This window comes from Podarcis muralis, chromosome 15, assembly GCF_964188315.1.
Source record: "Podarcis muralis chromosome 15, rPodMur119.hap1.1, whole genome shotgun sequence".
Classification (NCBI taxonomy): Eukaryota; Metazoa; Chordata; class Lepidosauria; order Squamata; family Lacertidae; genus Podarcis; species Podarcis muralis.
The window spans coordinates 21,020,766-21,037,554 of record NC_135669.1 but is presented as its reverse complement, the minus strand read 5'-3'; the positions used below and the strand labels follow the sequence as shown (position 1 = coordinate 21,037,554).

The 16,789-nt window shown below is 47.8% G+C and overlaps 1 protein-coding gene across 3 annotated transcripts in view; it reads left to right on the top strand.

The window, feature by feature from the left end:
• Window positions 1-9,799: 9,799 nt before the first annotated feature.
• Window positions 9,800-16,789, top strand: part of MCAM (melanoma cell adhesion molecule) — a 66,091-nt gene continuing 59,101 nt past the window's right edge. For 2 of the 3 annotated variants that reach the window (XR_013390821.1, XM_028707498.2), the window contains exon 1: window positions 9,801-10,019. Coding sequence is in view for 2 of the 3 variants with exons in the window: in XM_028707498.2 (XP_028563331.2) it covers window positions 9,947-10,019 (73 nt within the window). In the remaining variant the exon portion in view is untranslated. Of the gene's footprint in view, window positions 10,020-16,789 lie in introns of all 3 variants that reach the window. The other variant, XM_077919344.1, reaches the window with a different exon arrangement.

Here is a 16,789-nt window from a genome sequence, read left to right as displayed (position 1 = left end):
AATTTAAATCTCACAGTCAAGACAAGACTGGCCCTAAGCATATGTAGAGGGCCATCTCTTTACTACAGAGGACTAGTATGATGCTACAAGGTTTTTATTTCATACATGAACCCTGGGAAAGAGATGAATCAAGAAGCTGATTCTGGCAACTTCTGGGCTTCTATCACTGCCTCCATTTCCATGGCCAAGCCCTTTATCTCTCTCCCCCCACCCCCACTCCAGTTTCTTCTCTTCCTTTTCCCCCTCTGTGCCCAAGACAAAAGAGCTGTACATCACTACAGAAACAAAAGACGAAGGAATCAGACTGTGGCTTAATTGTTGGGGGAGGTGAACAGAAGACACAATGAAATATGGAAGTATAGCACAGTCCTCCCAAGGATTAAGGGACCTGGCAGTTGGGGGAACTTTTTGAGCAATTTCACTTTGAGGAAAGATTGCAGCGTTTGGGACTTTTTGATTTACAGAAAAGGCAAGTAAGAGGGACATGACAGAAGTGTATACAATTATCCATAGAATGGAGAAGACACGGACAGAGAAAAGCTTTCCACCCTCTCTCTAGAGGGAGAACTAGAACACTAGAACACCAATGAAGCTGAATGTTGGGGAATTCAGAACAGATGAAAGAAAGTATCCATGCAGTGCATTGTTAAACTATGGAACTCACTCCCAAAGGAGGCAATCACAGCCACCAACTCTAAAAGCTAAAGGTAAAGGGACGCCATTAGGTCCAGTCATGACCAACTCTGGGGTTGCGGCACTCATCTTGCTTTATTGGCCAAGGGAGCCAGCGTACAGCTTCCAGGTCATGTGGCCAGCTTGACTAAGCCACTTCTGGCGAACCAGAGCAGCGCATGGAAATGCCGTTTACCTGGAGCGGTACCTATTTATCTACTTGCACTTTGATGTACTTTCGAACTGCTAGGTTGGCAGGAGCAGGGACTGAGCAACGGGCGCTCACCCCAACCTTCTGATTGGCAAGTCCTAGGCTCTGTGGTTTAACCCACAGCGCCACCCGCATCCCTACTAGCGATAATGGCTGTCTGCTAATTCCACTGCCAGAGGCATTGTGCCTCTGAGTTCCAGTTACTGGGGATCCTAAGTGCTGCTTCCATGTCCATCTTGCAGGCTTCTTACAGGTATCTGGTTGGCCACTGTGAGAACAGGATGCTGGACCAGATAAGCGAACGTGAAGATTACTTGGCTTCAAACACCAGCAGTAGGAGCACACTGGAGTCAGAACAAATAGTAATGTGTTTGCAGCCATATTCATCTAGCTGGGAAAGCTTTCCGTAAGAACTTAAAAAGACCCTCTTGGGTCAGGCCAATAGCCCAGGCATAGGCAAATTCCGGCCCTCCAGATGTTTGGGAGTACAATTCCCATCATCCCTGATCGCTGTTAGCTAGGGATGATGGGAATTGTAGTCCCAAACAACTGGAGGGCCGGTGTTTGCCTATGCCTGCAAAAGCCTATCTAGTCCAGCATCCTCTTCTCACACTGGCCAACTAGATGCCTGTGAGAAACCCCTAAGCAGGACCTGAGCACAAGAGTCCTCTTCCCTTCCTGTGAATTGCAGCAAGTGTTCTTCAGAAGCATTGCTGCCTCTAGCTGTGGAGGCAGAGCACAGCCGTCAACAGTCCTCTGTGAATTTGTCCAATCCTCTTTTAAAGCCATCTAGGATGGTAGCCACCAGGGACGCAGGTGGCCCTGTGGGTTAAACCACAGAGCCTAGGACTTGCTGATCAGAAGGTCAGCGGTTCGAATCCCCGCGACGGAGTGAGCTCCCGTTGCTCGGTCCCTGCTTCTACCAACCTAGCAGTTCAAAAGCACGTCAAAGTGCAAGTAGATAAATAGGTACTGCTCCAGCGGGAAGGTAAACGGCGTTTCCGTGCGCTGCTCTGTTTCTCCAGAAGCGGCTTTGTCATGCTGGCCATATGACCCGGAAGCTGTACGCCGGCTCCCTCGGCCAGTAAAACGAGATGAGTGCCACAACCCCAGAGTCAGCCACGACTGGACCTAATGGTTAGGGGTTCCTTTACCTTCTTTAGGATGGTAGCCATCCCTATGGGAGATGGGCAAAGACAAGGAAAGACGGGCCACAAGAGATCACGCAGGGCACATTTAGCGGCCACTGCTGTGACAGGTCCTGATAGAAGGGGCAGGGATTCAGCAGGCTAGAGGGAGAGCCTCTCTGTGGTTCTCTTCTTGAGCTTGAGGGTGCCTCCTTTCCCGGCCGATGTTGTGATAGCCAGCATGCGAGTGGCCCTGAGAGGTTTGAATGGACCACTCTGGTCCCAGTGGAACCAGGCCAGTCCTGCCCATGCCTGCTTTGAAGGGCTCTCTATATAGGCAGGCTCTGAGGGGCTGCTCCTGGACAGTGGAAGCCTTGTCTAAGCCTCTCAGGGCACGCAAGAGGCTCCCGCCACCGCCGCCTTGTTTCTGGCCTCCCCCTCTGCCTTACGGGACAGATAACGGCTTTCCCACAGCCGCCACACTAGGCATGACCCGACAGCTGCACAGGCTGGCTAAGGAGTTTGGGGAGGGCCGAGGCTGCCACTTTTGTGCTATGCCTCATTTCACACTGGAAGGACAGGAAGGCGCAAGGCAAACTTTCTCTCCCCTTCCACCCCGCAGAGCTATTGTGCCCACCCGTTTCCAATCTGGAATCTGTGTGTCAGGGGGAGAGAGAGAGAGAAAGACAAGAGGACCCTTGTCAAGGTGGCATTTTTGCTCCCAAGCTTCTCTGCCCCAGGATCAGAAGCCGCAACGAAGGGCAAAGCCTTGACGTTCGCAGAGCTATTTATTTGCTTGTTCATTTATTTGTTGCCTTTATCCATTGCCTGTGTAGCTGAGTCCTCTGGGCAGTCATAACCATGCCCATGTTTTCTGTACATTTTGCAACTGAAGCAATGTAATGTAAAGTTAAATATCTGGTGCCCCATTCAGCTTCTTCTCCTTCTTTATAGCAAGTTCCTTTCTGAGCTTATGGATCCCAGGAGCCACAATAATCCTGAACAAGTGTCACAGAGGTCCCACAGAGGTGTACTGCACAGCTGGAAAAGCAGCATAAAAGAAAAATAATCACATACAAACAGGTGTATAGCAATATAATGAGTTTTGCATTGCATATCCAGCTAGCAGGTCTTTTCGGTGCAGAATTTAATTGAGTGGGTATTGTTGTTTAAGTAGGATAAAGGTTTTTTGTGTGTTTGTGTTTTTATCAAAACAATTTATTGATTTTCCAAAATTTATAAACAAACTAACAAACTATGCTAAGATAATTTAAATAGAAATACTTGCAAATACCAGATAGGCTTAGGATTTAAATATGTGATGTTACAGAATAATATGTTTAAAGTTAAAAGAAAAAGAAAGAAAGATGTTAAGTGATTAAGTTAATTTTATGAGAAATTTGTTTTGGAAAACTGTTACAATGATATACATTGAAACTCAGGGGGATTTGAGGAAGTCACTTAACAATGTTACTAAGATTGGATTATGTACAGTTAGGATTTATGTTTGTTGGTTTTTTTGTGTGTGTTTTTGTAGCTTTCCACATAGTTCTGGGCAATGTGAGGTTACAAACTGAGCCCCAAAGCTGAAACTCAAGTGATTCTGGATTGATTTGATCCCTTGAGTGGTATTGTGCAATCTTTGGCTTTTCCAAACCTGGGAACCACCTTTAATGCAAACATGCATTTGGGCAACCATTTTCACCATATATTTGTATGGTGGTGGGTATTGCTGTTTCAACCCACCTCAGATCAGACCGCAACCTCGCTGACCCAACAGTTGAAGATCAGCGTGCCACATAAAGGTTGCCCACACAAACAGCAATACCTGAAGGTGTCAAACTGAACCAATGGTCTTTGTTTACCCAAGGAAGGAATCTCTGGATAATTTAGCTGTGGCCTTTTAGATTACTATCTGAAGTTAACTCTCCCAGGCCTTGATATTTGCACTGAATTCGCAAAGTCTACTCACCTGAGTGTTTTGAGTAATGTCACTGTTTCCAGGGATCACTTACTGTGTGTCAGAGGTTGGGGGGGGGGAGGTATGCCAAGAGCCCCTAATTATTCAGGGCCCCTGTTTCTTGTAATCATCCCCTGAATAGAAATAATGAAGGGGTTTGTTTGTACATTTCGGGATCGTGGTGAATAGTCCGATAAAGATGTTGACCCTGCGTGTAGCAGCTGCTGCGAAGAATGTGAATTCCACACTAGGGATTATTAGGAGAGGGGCTGAAAATGGAATTGCCAGTATTGTAATGCAATTATAGAAATCAATGGTGAGGCCACCCTTGAGATACTGAGCCTAGTTCTGGTCATCAAGAGAGATGTTATACTTCTGGGAGAAGATGCAGAAAAAGGCAAGCAAAATAACCACTGGGCTAGAAAACACACACACACCTTTCTCCCTCTCTCACAATAATAACAGAACCCACGGGGATACGGGTGGTGCTGTGGTCTAAACCACTGGTCCTCTTGGGCTTGATGATCGGAAGGTGGGTGGTTCGAATCGCAGCGATGGGGTGAGCTCCCGTTGCTCTGTCCCAGCTCCTGCCAACCTAGCAGTTCAAAAGCACACCAGTGCAAGTAGATAAATAGGTACCACTGTGGCAGGAAGGTAAACAGTGTTTCCGTGCGCTCTGGTTTCTGTCACGGTGCTCTGCTGCACCAGAAGTGGTTTACTCGTGCTGGCCACATGACTCAGAAAGCTGTTTGTGGACAAAGGCCAGCTTCCTCACCTGAAAGTGAGATGAGTGCCGCAACCCCTTTTCCAGAGGACGGTATAGGCCTGAACACCATTTAGAGTGTTGGACTAGGACCTAGGAAACCAGGGTTAAAATCCCTGCTCATCCATAAAGCTCACTGGGTGACCTTGGACCAGTCACAGTCTCTCTGTCTAACCCAGCTCACAGGGTTGTTGTGAGGATAACACCTGGAGCTCCTTGGAGAAAATGGTGGGAATATAAAGTGAAATAAATAAATAGCAATGATATCCAGTTGGCTTCAGTAAGGAGCAGGATTCTGTACTGGCAAGAGACACCTTGGGTCTTATCCAGAAAGGCTCCTGTAATTTATTAATCCTCTGCAATGGGGTGAAAAGTGTGGCAGCCCCCAATTGCATAATGCTTTGCTGCCCTACATGTCTGTTCTTGCCCACTTTCCCCTCCGCTGCTTTGCCTCTTCATTTGTGTAAACAAATTGGGAGCTGAAGCCGGTTAAATGGGTGTTTATGTCAGCTTAGGCGACTGTGTAAACAGGCCAGTGTGAGATAACAGCTTAGTAATATTTATGGGTTAAAGTGTTTTCTCGCTGAAGGAGAAGGTCCCCTTGCCTTGGTGCAAGGAAGGTCCTTTAAAAAAAAACACTCTGATTTTGAGACTGAAATGGAGAAGGAAGACATCAGGGACACTCAGCACGCACACAAAAATACTCTGTGTGCATTTGTAACGCCAAGCTGTCTCAGCTAAATGGGCATTAGAAAGCAATGGCAGAGCTTAAGCAATGAAACAAATTGAATGTTCCGAAACCCTGCCCCGCAGTTCCTCTGGGGTTAGAGTTACAAGGGCTTTTTTATGATGCTAGAGAAGAAACTTGAGGGCATCTCATAGGCATTGCCTGGCGCAGGATGGCTGCGGCAAGAGGGCCGGTTGCTGCAAGAGTTCCAGATCAGGCAAAGCTTTTGAGAGAGCTAAAGTTGCACCGGGCTAAAAACTGTCAACCAGGTAGCCTGGCCTTTGCCTTGAATTTCTCTTCTACCATTAACCATGGTCAGGTGAGACTTGGGGAAGGTCTGTGGGACACCTGTAGTCTCCATCTTGAGCATGGCACCACCAGAGGGACACGGCCTGGCCTCTCCATCACACTCCATGGGCACTGATTTAATGACCCCTTGGTCATTAAAAGAGCTTGGGCCAGTCACCACCTCTCTGCCTAACCTACCTCACAGGGTTGTTGTGAGGATTGTAAGAGGAGGGGAGAGAACCATGTAGGCCACTTTGGGCTCCCTGGAGAGGATAAAAGTGGCATATAAATGCAAACAATCAATTTGTGGTCTTTAAAAAAAACAAAAACCCCAAGATTGGTGTCCACCTCCCTCTTTTCCTGCCAACCTCAAGTCCTGTGTTCTTAAAGCAATTGTATGCACAGGGGCTCTTTCTAAACCTTCTTAAGAACATGTGGAGGTTAGGGTTGCATGATCCAGCTAAGTCTCCACACATTTATATAAAGGTGTCTGAAAGGGTTTTAGGAGCCTTTTGGCAAGTCACTATGTCTTTATCTTCTTTTGCAGACAAAGCGCAGGGGCTGAGGCTAATACTGGGCTTTTCTGGGCAATCTGTTTGTTCATCCTGATTTGCTTGCAGAAAGCTTACAGCGAGGTTAGACTATGTCCGGTTTTTTACTGAGCATTTGCTGGGATCTGTTTACGTCGCATGTGGACGACAATGAACTTTCATTCCTGCATCCATCTCCATTTGCCTGCAGGGTATTTACACGTCTTCCTGTTAATCAGTGATTTAGGGGGTACGCAGTATCGGCACCTCTTTCTGTTGTTGTTAAAAAGTGGGACACTAACTGTAACAACTTCGTGGTGAGTACCGGCATCTATTTTTCTAGGGAAAAAAGCATTGTTGTTCACCGTTTATTTTATCTCACACTTGTCAATGCATTTCCTCTTCGCTTTCCAAATTGCAAAAGACCTTTTCTGGAAAACAGGCAGGGTGTGTGTGTGTTAGGTGTACTGGAAAGTAGTTTTTCCTCTGTACAGAATTGTGTGTGCTTGTCTTCAACATGCTGCTTTCAGTTCAGAATGATTCAAGATTCTGCAGTCCTCAAGGGTGGTTTGATCTGCACTTGAACTCCCACCCCCCACCCCTGTTTTTTGTTGGAAGACATTTGTCTCGAAAGCCCTCCCTTTGATTGGGCTACCCATACCTTTTCCTCCCTGCACATGCGCCAGTGAATAAGGAAGGAAGTGGTAATTGCTTTCTTGATATATGGCTCCCCTCTCCAGAAAATCATTAGGCAGGTGAGGCTGCAGCCCACCCCCCACCCCCATTGCTGGAACCGCCACCATCCTTTTGCAAATGGACACACACAAATGGCTAATGCAAAATCAATTTGATTTGAGCTGTATATTTTGGCAATGAAACTAGCTTGTGAAAAAGTGCTTTGGGGGGCATTAAAATAAAATGGAAGCAGGTCCAGATTGTGTGTGGACTCGGTAGGAAAAAACAAGATGCCGGTGTGCCTTGAATGTCATGCACACGCCGCCTGAGTGCAACACCTGGATTCTAAATGACAGATACAAACAGTGGGGGAAGGGAATTGCAATATCTGCAAGGCAGGCTGGACAGTAAACTAGGGCAAAGGGTCAGCCAGGTCTCTCGTGCGATCCAGAGTTCCCTGCAGCAATCTGGCAGTTTGCCGGGTGATAGGTCACACCGGCCAGCCCTTCAAGAAACAATGCATGTGCTTTGGTAAACGAAAATCTTCAATAAAAATTATTTAAAATAGTAATTTAAAAAAATCTTTGGATTTCTGCACTTGCACAGCTCCTCTGGAATGTAAATCTGAAAGCTTTGTTGCAGAACGAAGCGCTTACCAAGGCAACAGCCACACACACCCTTTTCCAAAGTGGTTAATGGACTGACTGTGGGGTGGGGAATCTCAGAACCAGCGACCACATGTTTAAGAGTTACACACCCTGCTCTGCACCCCCTTTTGACTGCGTTGGCCTTCAATTACGAGAATGCCTCTCGCTGACTTGGATGATGGAGAGATGTGGGGGTGGGGGTGGGCAGCAGCTGCAGGCGCAGAAACCTCTGGCTCTCGCGTGGCTGTAATGTAGCCAAGTGTACAGAAGCTGAGAGTCACTCCCATCCATTGATATGCCTCGGGCCCTGTCCTGCACTTGAATGCGGCCCCCAGAAGGTTGCCCACATCATGGGAATGTGGCCCTTGGGCTAAGAAAGGTCCCACGCCTGGACTAACTGGAAGAAGTGGAGCAGCAAGGATTTGAACCCGGGGAAGAGAATGTGCTCTGATTGGCTGGTCATACCAGGTGTGCTGTGATTGATCCCTCCTTCCTGTAAATAAAGGAAGCCTCACTTCTTAACTCAGCCACCGTGAGATTGTGTTTGGCTGTCCTTTACGTACCTCTTAGAGGTTGTGTTTTCTGCCCCTTTTAGTTCTTGCTGCTTATATTTGGAGGGGGTGGAATTGCAACTGTGTAATTACAATTTGAAAACAACAAATATTAGAAATGCATTAGGTGGCTCAGGATACTGGAGCTTGCCAAAGCTTTGATCTTCAGCTGCAATAACCGGTTCATATCAGCTTGGTTTGCACCAAACCTTGGTTTACTGGGACCCCGGAGGAGTGTGTCCTTTTTGTTATTGTGCTGAGTTAAAGTTTGGTTTAATGAATTGTTTGAACAGTTAAGCTCTCTCTCTGTCTCTCTCCTCATTAACCATAAGCTGCGGCCAGGACCTTACTTCCTGGTATACCTTGGGCAATTCCAGCCTGTTGTTATTTCTGAGTGGGATTCAGTCACATCCCAGAAAATTCAAGTTACAGGCAACTCCCCATTTACGTGCATTCAAGGCACATGCAACCCTACAAGGGCGCATCATGTTGAACCTGAAAGTGACCCAAAAACGTGACAAAAAGGGATGGAATGGGGTGTTTGCAAGCTTTTTCAATTGTTTCAAATATACCCCTATTTCACTTAAACATCTGGTACCTTGGAACGTAACCCCCATGTAAATTGGGAATTGCCTGTACTAATTGGTTTGGGTGGTGTTGTGCAACCAGCCTGCTTTCCCAAAATATGACTTTTTGCACTAAGGAAAATGACCGAAAAACGCACTGGAAAGTGTGGGATAATACTTGCCTCATTTCCACACAAATCAGGGTGTTCATCACACAGCCAACGTTGTCTAATGTCCCTGCAAATAAACCAGGATGAATGCTCAGCTAACAGTCCTCTGGGTTTGTCCTATCACTTGGAAGCAATTTGCTGCTTTCCAGCTCCCTGGGGAAAGAGCTTAGCAAAGTTCCTGTCCCAGTGCACCGGTCAGTAACACAACCATCCATCTTTATTTATTGAGTTATTGTTTGTTTTTTAATCCCACCACGTTGCAAACGGAGCCTCAAGGCAGCTTAGAATGAACAGCATAATTTATTTTGCTATAAGCAAAACAGCATGGCAAAAGACAATAGACCCAACCAACAGGGAGGGAAATGAATGAATATAATAAAAATAGCACGTAAGACAACATCTTTTCCCGGCAGGTGGAAATAGATGCAAGTCTTTTACAGCTTCGTCAAATGCCAACTCCTGTTTCTCCTCACCCCCCCCCTCCCCGCCTTGATCCTGATCGACCCTTCTGAGCAAGCGGAGGGGGAGAACCCGAGCAATTACAAGAAGAACCTGTTGCCCACGACCAATTTTAACAGCAACGTGTGTACAGGATTAAACCCGGGTCTGGAAGGAAGAAGCCCCTTCGTCTGTTTTTGCTGCAACGGACTAAGGCTTCCTTGCTTTGCCACGGGCTGAAAAGGTTCGACTCCCCTCCAGGTTTGTTTTTTTGCACCGAAGTCTTGCAAAAGGCGCGGCGCATTAAGAGCCGGGCTCTAGCAAGGAAGGGGGTCTAAGGTAGGCTTTCGCCTCGCCCCCTGGCGCTCCGCTTAAGCGCGACTCCTCTCTGCTGCTGCAGGCGAGTCTTCTAGACTAGAGCAAGCGTGCGAGGAGGGCTGGGCTCCCGGTGCTCTTGGGGGTGGGTGGGTAGGTGGGTGTGTATCCCCCCCCCTCGGAGCAGTGCAGCCCCCTCCCCCCGTGCATGCAGCTCCCTCCCCCTTGCACCTGACGTCAGCTTTCTGGGCTTCTCCTCCAAGCCCCTCCGATGCATTTGGACTCTCGGCTCTGGCACCGGGAACAATGAGTCGCTGCCGGCTTGCAAGCTTCGCCCGCGCCTGCCTCCTGCTCCTGGCCGGCTGCTGCTGCAGCAGAGGTGAGTGGCGGGCAACAAAGGGAGAGGGAGAGAGGGGCTGAGCGGGCAACTTGCGCTGCAGATTTGCAGGGCAGCGCTGTCCCAGGTAAGCCTTGGGCACCGCGGCGCTGCTCCCCTCCGTTTGCAAATCAAGAAGGCGCGGGGGAAACGTGCTTTGTCTTGTTAACTCTTGCCGAACCCCCAACCCCCGATTCCAATTCTGCAAGGATTCTCCGGGTTGCTACGATTAGTTTTTTTATGGTGTTAGAACCGAAGGTGTGAATGTTTTCCCCCGGGGATTGCTTCCACACACCCTCCCCCAATGTATTTCTGTCCAAGCCACGAGGAGATGCATATTTCGAGGTGCCTAGAGCTGGATCTATATAGATATAAATAAACACACACAGGTGGGGAAGGAGACGCACACAGTTTGCAGAATGGGCTTTGCAAAAACACACCCACCTTCTCACACCGCCTCTCCTCCGCGGTGTAACCGCTACTGTAAGTGATTTGCAACTGGTGGCAGAAAAGGGGGCGTGTTGCGTTGCGCTTGTGTGCAAACCGGCCCACCGGGGGGGGGGATTTTAGTTGGATTCCTCCCCCCCCCATATTTTTGCTAAAAAATATTTTGCTATGGGATTGGGGGGTCCTGATGCATGCAATCCCCACCAGAGTCCACACGACATCGTTGGCATAAAAAATACCAGCTCCCCCCCAAATCACAGATCTATGTGGAAAATAAGCTAAAAAAAAAAAGAGAGAGAGGAAAACCTGTTGCCAACGATATCTGAGACCCCCGTTGGAAAATCAAAAGCGCTGTCTAGAAACCCCTCCATGTTCTCCCCTTTTGCAAACCCTTTCCTTCCCCCATCTTTGATTTACTGCGGAATATTTGGGTGTCAGAACCTTCCACGTTCTGCGAGTGCCTCTGAGCCTCGTGGGGTGAAGAAAAGTCCCAGAAGGGAAACAGCCTGTCCTTTGTACTGTAAAGGGTTTAGGATGGGGATTTCCCAAATGATCAATCTGCCCACCCCCAAGGATCTGAGAATGGGGGGGGGGGGGGTTATTACAGACGTGAGAGGCTGGTTGGTGGAAGGGGGTGTGCATCAGCCCCGGTTCCTGTACACATTTGTATACGTTTTGAGCCCCTCCGGGCAGGATCTGTGCACCTCCTATGCTGCACACAGCGGGAAGCGTTGATAATCGAGAGTTGTAGATTATGAAGACTGATAATTGTACGTGAATCGCTTTGAACATACTGTAAGCGGGGTGCTGAGTCTTACTATGGCCACAGTTTATTATCTGGCAGACGCTATTGTTCTGAAATAAAGCACGCTCCTTGCCCCCCCCCCCCATGGGGTTGAGCTGTCTTAATCAGGTTAAGCACCCCAGCTCATGCTTTGTTTTCACTGGGATTGTTTATTGTGAATTTGGCTGCCTCAGGATCCCCGCTCTACACGCCCCCCCCCCCAGATAGTATGGAGAAAGGATCTGGGTGAAGCAGGGATTTGGGGTGGGGGTGGAACATCCCATCCCTTGATTCTGCAAGACTTGTTCTAAGATGCCTAGAGAGGAAGGTTGAAGCCAGAGGTAGGGTGGTAGGAAGCTATCTCTTATACCAGGTCAGGTCAGTGGGACATCTAATTCAGTGCTGCCTACACGGGCTGGCAGCAGCTCTCCAGGGTTTCAGGCAAGGAGCTGCTTGGAGATAGATGCTGTTGGGGATTGAACCTGCAACCTTCTGCATCCAAAGCTGTTGCTCTGCCCATGAGCTGAGTCCCTTCCTCAAAAGTTCCTGTTGGCCATCTATTGAAGAGAAGGTTCCCATGTCTCCCCCACAAGTTTAGGCAAATGCTAAGTGTGTTCACTGGGATTTGGACAGAGGGAGCATTTATAGATTTTGAGAAGTGAGTGAAGCCAAAGGCCCGTTGAGATGACAGGAGGATCGGCATTGCCTCCTCCCCACCCCCACCCACCAAAAACGAGGGCACAGAGGGATTCTGGGCACATGCTCTGAGCTCAGCTTCTGTCTGGAACAGACTGCATCATCGGAGCCTGTTTGTCTGAGATTTTAACGGCGGCATCATCCAGAGTGCAAGTTTTAAGGCTGCTGCTGTGGCACCAGTTTTCCTGTTGGTGTGTCATAGTAAACCTGTAGGCATGCACCCCAAAGATGCTGTTCAGTATCTGCCCTCCAAAAATGGGGATCTCAAAATTTGGACTCTACATGTGACCAAAAGCTGACAAATTGTTGTAACGTTTGTACAACAATTTCCTTTCGTTTGTACAAACAAGTCTCCAGTTTTGTGTGTGCAAAGCTTTCTTTTTGCTGCGTATGTTTTCAGTAAAAGGATGAGCAAACTTCTTCAGATAAGGGAATACAGTTTTTTTCCTGTTTTTGTATTGGTTTATTTATTACTTGCTCATTAAAATATTTATAACCTGCCTTTTCTCTCCAAACGCTCCAGGGCAGTGCTCAACAATGAAATGAGATGCATAGTCAACACATTAACATTTATGTAAAGTAGCAGTTTAAGCTTACAGATAGAGTCAGTGGCAATTGGGAGGTGGGAGGCTTATCTGGCGACTCAGAGGGCTTGTGGAGTCCTTTGAAATAACACAGCAAAGCTACAGTGACTTTGTTTCAGGAAAGCTAGTAGCAAAAATGGAACGCAGGGCAGAGAAAGGTGCCAACACAAAAAAGGCCTTGCTCTGGATAAGGCACACACCACAACTACATTTAAAATAGTGAGGTACCTGAATAGGGCTGGATGATATCTGGTTTTCAACATCATGATATATCATGATATATATACTGATATATCACAATGTCTGAAATAAAGGTGGAGCTATGTAAAGGCATTGGCTGGCTTAACAGTTTCCCCCACCTGATTATTTTTGTGTAGCATGAGTATAAACTTATCATCATTCGTGATCTATTGCCAGGACAAAAAATTATGAAACCAATATCACAATATGGACTTCAAACCGGTTTTGGGTGATATATCGCCCAGCCCTCTATCCTTCACCTCTGTGTACTTTTTAAGGGAAGAAAAGTAGCCACTCTCATCACTTTCAAGGGGGCAGTGAGTGTTTGCATGTGTTGGGGTGGGGAAGGCTTAGGGCAGCCTTTCTCAACCTGTGGGTCCCCAGATGTTGTTGAACTACAACTCCCATCACCCCTAGCTAGCAAGGCCAGAGCTCAGGGATGATGGGAGTTGTAGTCCAACAACATCTAGGGACCCACAGGTTGAGAACCGCTGGCTTTGGGGCTTTGTGGGCAGCAGGGAAGACCTCCAGGACATAATGGTGCCCATCAGAGCTGCTGCTGGTCAGTTTAGACAATACTGAACTAGATAAACCGAAGGTGTGGTTCATTATAAGGCAGCCTCCTACACTCCTATGGCGTTCTGACCTTGCTGTGTGGGGTCATGCGCAGCCCCAGCTATGCATTTTAAATTTATTTCCCCGCCCCGCCTTGCATAAAACAAGCGGGTATGTGCTGCACCTTCAGAGAAAGCGGAAGGGTAACATTAGCAACTGGGAAGAATTTGCAGTTGGTGTCCCATGCGGCTCGTGAGATCTCCTCGAGCCCTCATCCCAGAAGCTGAGCCATAAAATATCTGCAAAAAGAGGCTCTGTCGTTTGGACTGCTGCCTGAATTCCACTCCCCACCCCCTGGCTAATGGGAACGGCCTGCTCAGCACTTCCCACCGCGGCTCGGCTGCCGTCTTTCTTTGTGAAGTCTGCTGCTGCAGTGATGGCTGTGGGAAGGACGGCCTTTCCGTGTGTAGCTGCAGGGCTGGGCACATTCCTAACATCATATTGGTCTATTTTTAGGAGCCCAAAGCAAGCTGCTCACCTGGGGCTCTCCTATGCATTTGATACATCCTTGGGATGTAGGGGGGGGGGGGAATAATTTCCTGGTCCCTATGGACTAAGGAGAGCAGTCTCGCTGCTAACCAAATGGCCACTGGTTTGCTGGTCCCCATGAGAGGCTAACTGGTGTATTAATTCATTATAACATAGCTTTTAGGTCTCGCTTTAAATAACTGGTGGTTGGTGTCCTTTGGGACTGGGAGGGCAGAGGGACCAAGGGTAGGCGGAGCCACAGTCAAGAGATTGGCAGAAGTAATTCCGCTTTTATTCCTATCCTCCGCCCTGCTGAGTTCAGCAAGGACAGCGCTGAGGCCAAAGAGCATGGGTAGGCAAACTAAGGCCGGGGGGGGGGGGGGGGCTGGATCCGGCCCAATTGCCTTCTAAATCCTGCCCGTGGACGCTCCGGGAATCAGCGTGTTTTTACATGAGTAGAATGTGTCCTTTTCTTTAAAATGCACCTCTGGGTTATTTGTGGGGCCTGCCTGGTGTTTTTACATGAGTAGAATGTGTGCTTTTATTTAAAATGCATCTCTGGGTTATTTGTGGGGTATAAGAATTTGTTCATTCCCCCCCCCCCCCAATATAGTCCGGCCCCTCACAAGGTCTGAGGGACAGTGGACCGGTCCCCTGCTGAAAACGTTTGCTGACCCCTGCCAAAGAGGAAGAATCTCACAGGCAGTGAGTAGTAAACTGCTCTGGTAGTAAGCAAGGAGGCAGGCAGGTGGGGCAGTGTTAGAAACTCAGATATACAAGCTAGGCGCCAAATGGCTCCTTAAACCAGGCTTACAGTCGCCAAAACGGAATGCCTAGTTGCCATTTTGGGGGGCCAAGATGGCTTGAAAGTTGCATTTTTCAATACAAGCTTTTGGTTCCTGAAATTCATTCTGATGGTGCAGATAAAATATCGTGGATAGAATTCTACAGGATGTGTTGCTCGTGTGTAAAAACAGTGAGGATCCAAGGATCCCCAGGCTTGCATCTCCAGATGGTGGAGCCGCCAGTCGCCATCCTGGCACCTGGGCATCTTCACTTGGTCACAAATGGTCGATAGCCATTCGCCTGGTGAATTTCGAACACTGAGGTAGAGGTATTGACTACGGTTGATGGGGCAATGCCCCGTCTGCTCAAATGGACCAGCTTCCACTGGTTCAGAGTGTTTGTGGCACCACCCATTAATCTTGCTTTAATGCTTATTTTATTAATTATTGGTTCTTAATGTCTATTTATCACATTTCCTCTAAGGAGCTCAGGGTGGTCTACATGGTTTGTTTATTCTCCTCCCCAACCTCTCAATTGCTATCCTCATAACAGCCTGAGAAGTAGGCTAGGCAGCATGGGGATTGGGACCCTGGTCTGCCAGCTCCCAGTTCCAACACTCTCATCTTTACACTCCTCTGACCTTGTAAAATGGGGGACATTGCAGGGGCAGAGACAATGTCTATCCCAAGGAGACAGGATCTGAATGCTCTGGCAGCATGAAGATAACATCAACAGTGTAATTAATGTTTGAGTGATGTAAAAGCAAAGAACAGATTAATATGGTTATAGCAAAATATGCAGGAATGAAAGACTAATAAACCAAGGAAAGAGGAGGAGGGAAGTTGCTGGATATTTAACGGTATGTAAAATTTTTATTTTAAGGTGCAAAATTGAAAACTTAAAAATACATTTTTTAAAAGAGAGAGAGAGGATCTGAATGATGAACCCCCTTATGCTTGATGCTCACAGTCAATCAGGTTATTGCTCACTCTTCCCTCCTCCCATTTATAGTTATGTGTAATTTCCTCACACCTTAATGACTGAACTTGTAATTCTTCTGATGGATGAGGTCATAGTTGCTCATCATCCTCTTAACACGGCTTGTTTAATTGGTTTCCTTGAGTCAGAGCCAGTGTGGATCAATGAACAAAGAGCTCACTTAGGATCTGAGGGCCTCATCTCACAGGGATACAGGAAGCTGCCTTGTAACTGAGTCAGACCCTCGGCCCATGTAGCACAGTATTGCTTACACTGGCTGGCAGCAGCTGACCAGAGTTCCAGACATTCCAAGAGAATGAACCTGGGAGCTTATCTTGCAAAGTAGGTGGTCTACCACGGAGCTATGAACTTTTCTCCACATTTCACATCTGCTCTGGCTTCTTTGCACAGAAAGCGGCTACGGTGTGCTTTGGTTCTGGAGAAGGGGAACTTAAAATACTGTCCACAGGATTGTTGTGGGAGCAAAAGTAACATGAGCAACAGCCTAAGTGAGTGTACTTCCATGCCTCAGAATTGCGCAGGTACGGACTGGACCCTGGCTAGCACTTTCCCCCTTGTGGCCACTAAAAAGGACCCAGCAGAATTGTCTGTGGGTGCCTGCACATTATTGGAACAAGTAGCATCTTAAAACCGGTGTAACCACTGCAGGTATGCTGGAAATGGTCCTTTGGTGCGGATAACGAGAGTCCAGAAGTTCTGGGAACAAGGATGCTAGTCGTGATTTTTAAGGCACTCCTACGTTTGTGGTGTTGGCGTGACCTCTGCAACCGGAACAAGTCCTTCAGCTTGGCAAGCAAACCATGAGGACCAGAAACTTAAGGCCCGATTCAACTACCCTGTTCCAGTAGCAGAAGCCAGTGCAAGGATTCCCACTAGTCCAGTGGGTTTTCCCTGCTTCCTACCCCCCCCCCCACCTTCCCAAAATCTGTTCTGGAGGATCAGATGAACCCTCAAAACACTGTGGGATGGGAGGAGAAGGGAGAGCCTTTCTGCAGGTTAAACACTATGCTCAATTTCCACCCTTTGGGTTGTATTCAGCTAAGCTGTACTCAGAGTAGACCCACTAAAATTAATGAACATACGGTAATCATGCCTGTTAACTTCAGTGGGTCTACTCTGAGTAGGCTACAGCTTTGTTTTTGGTGACAAAGTGA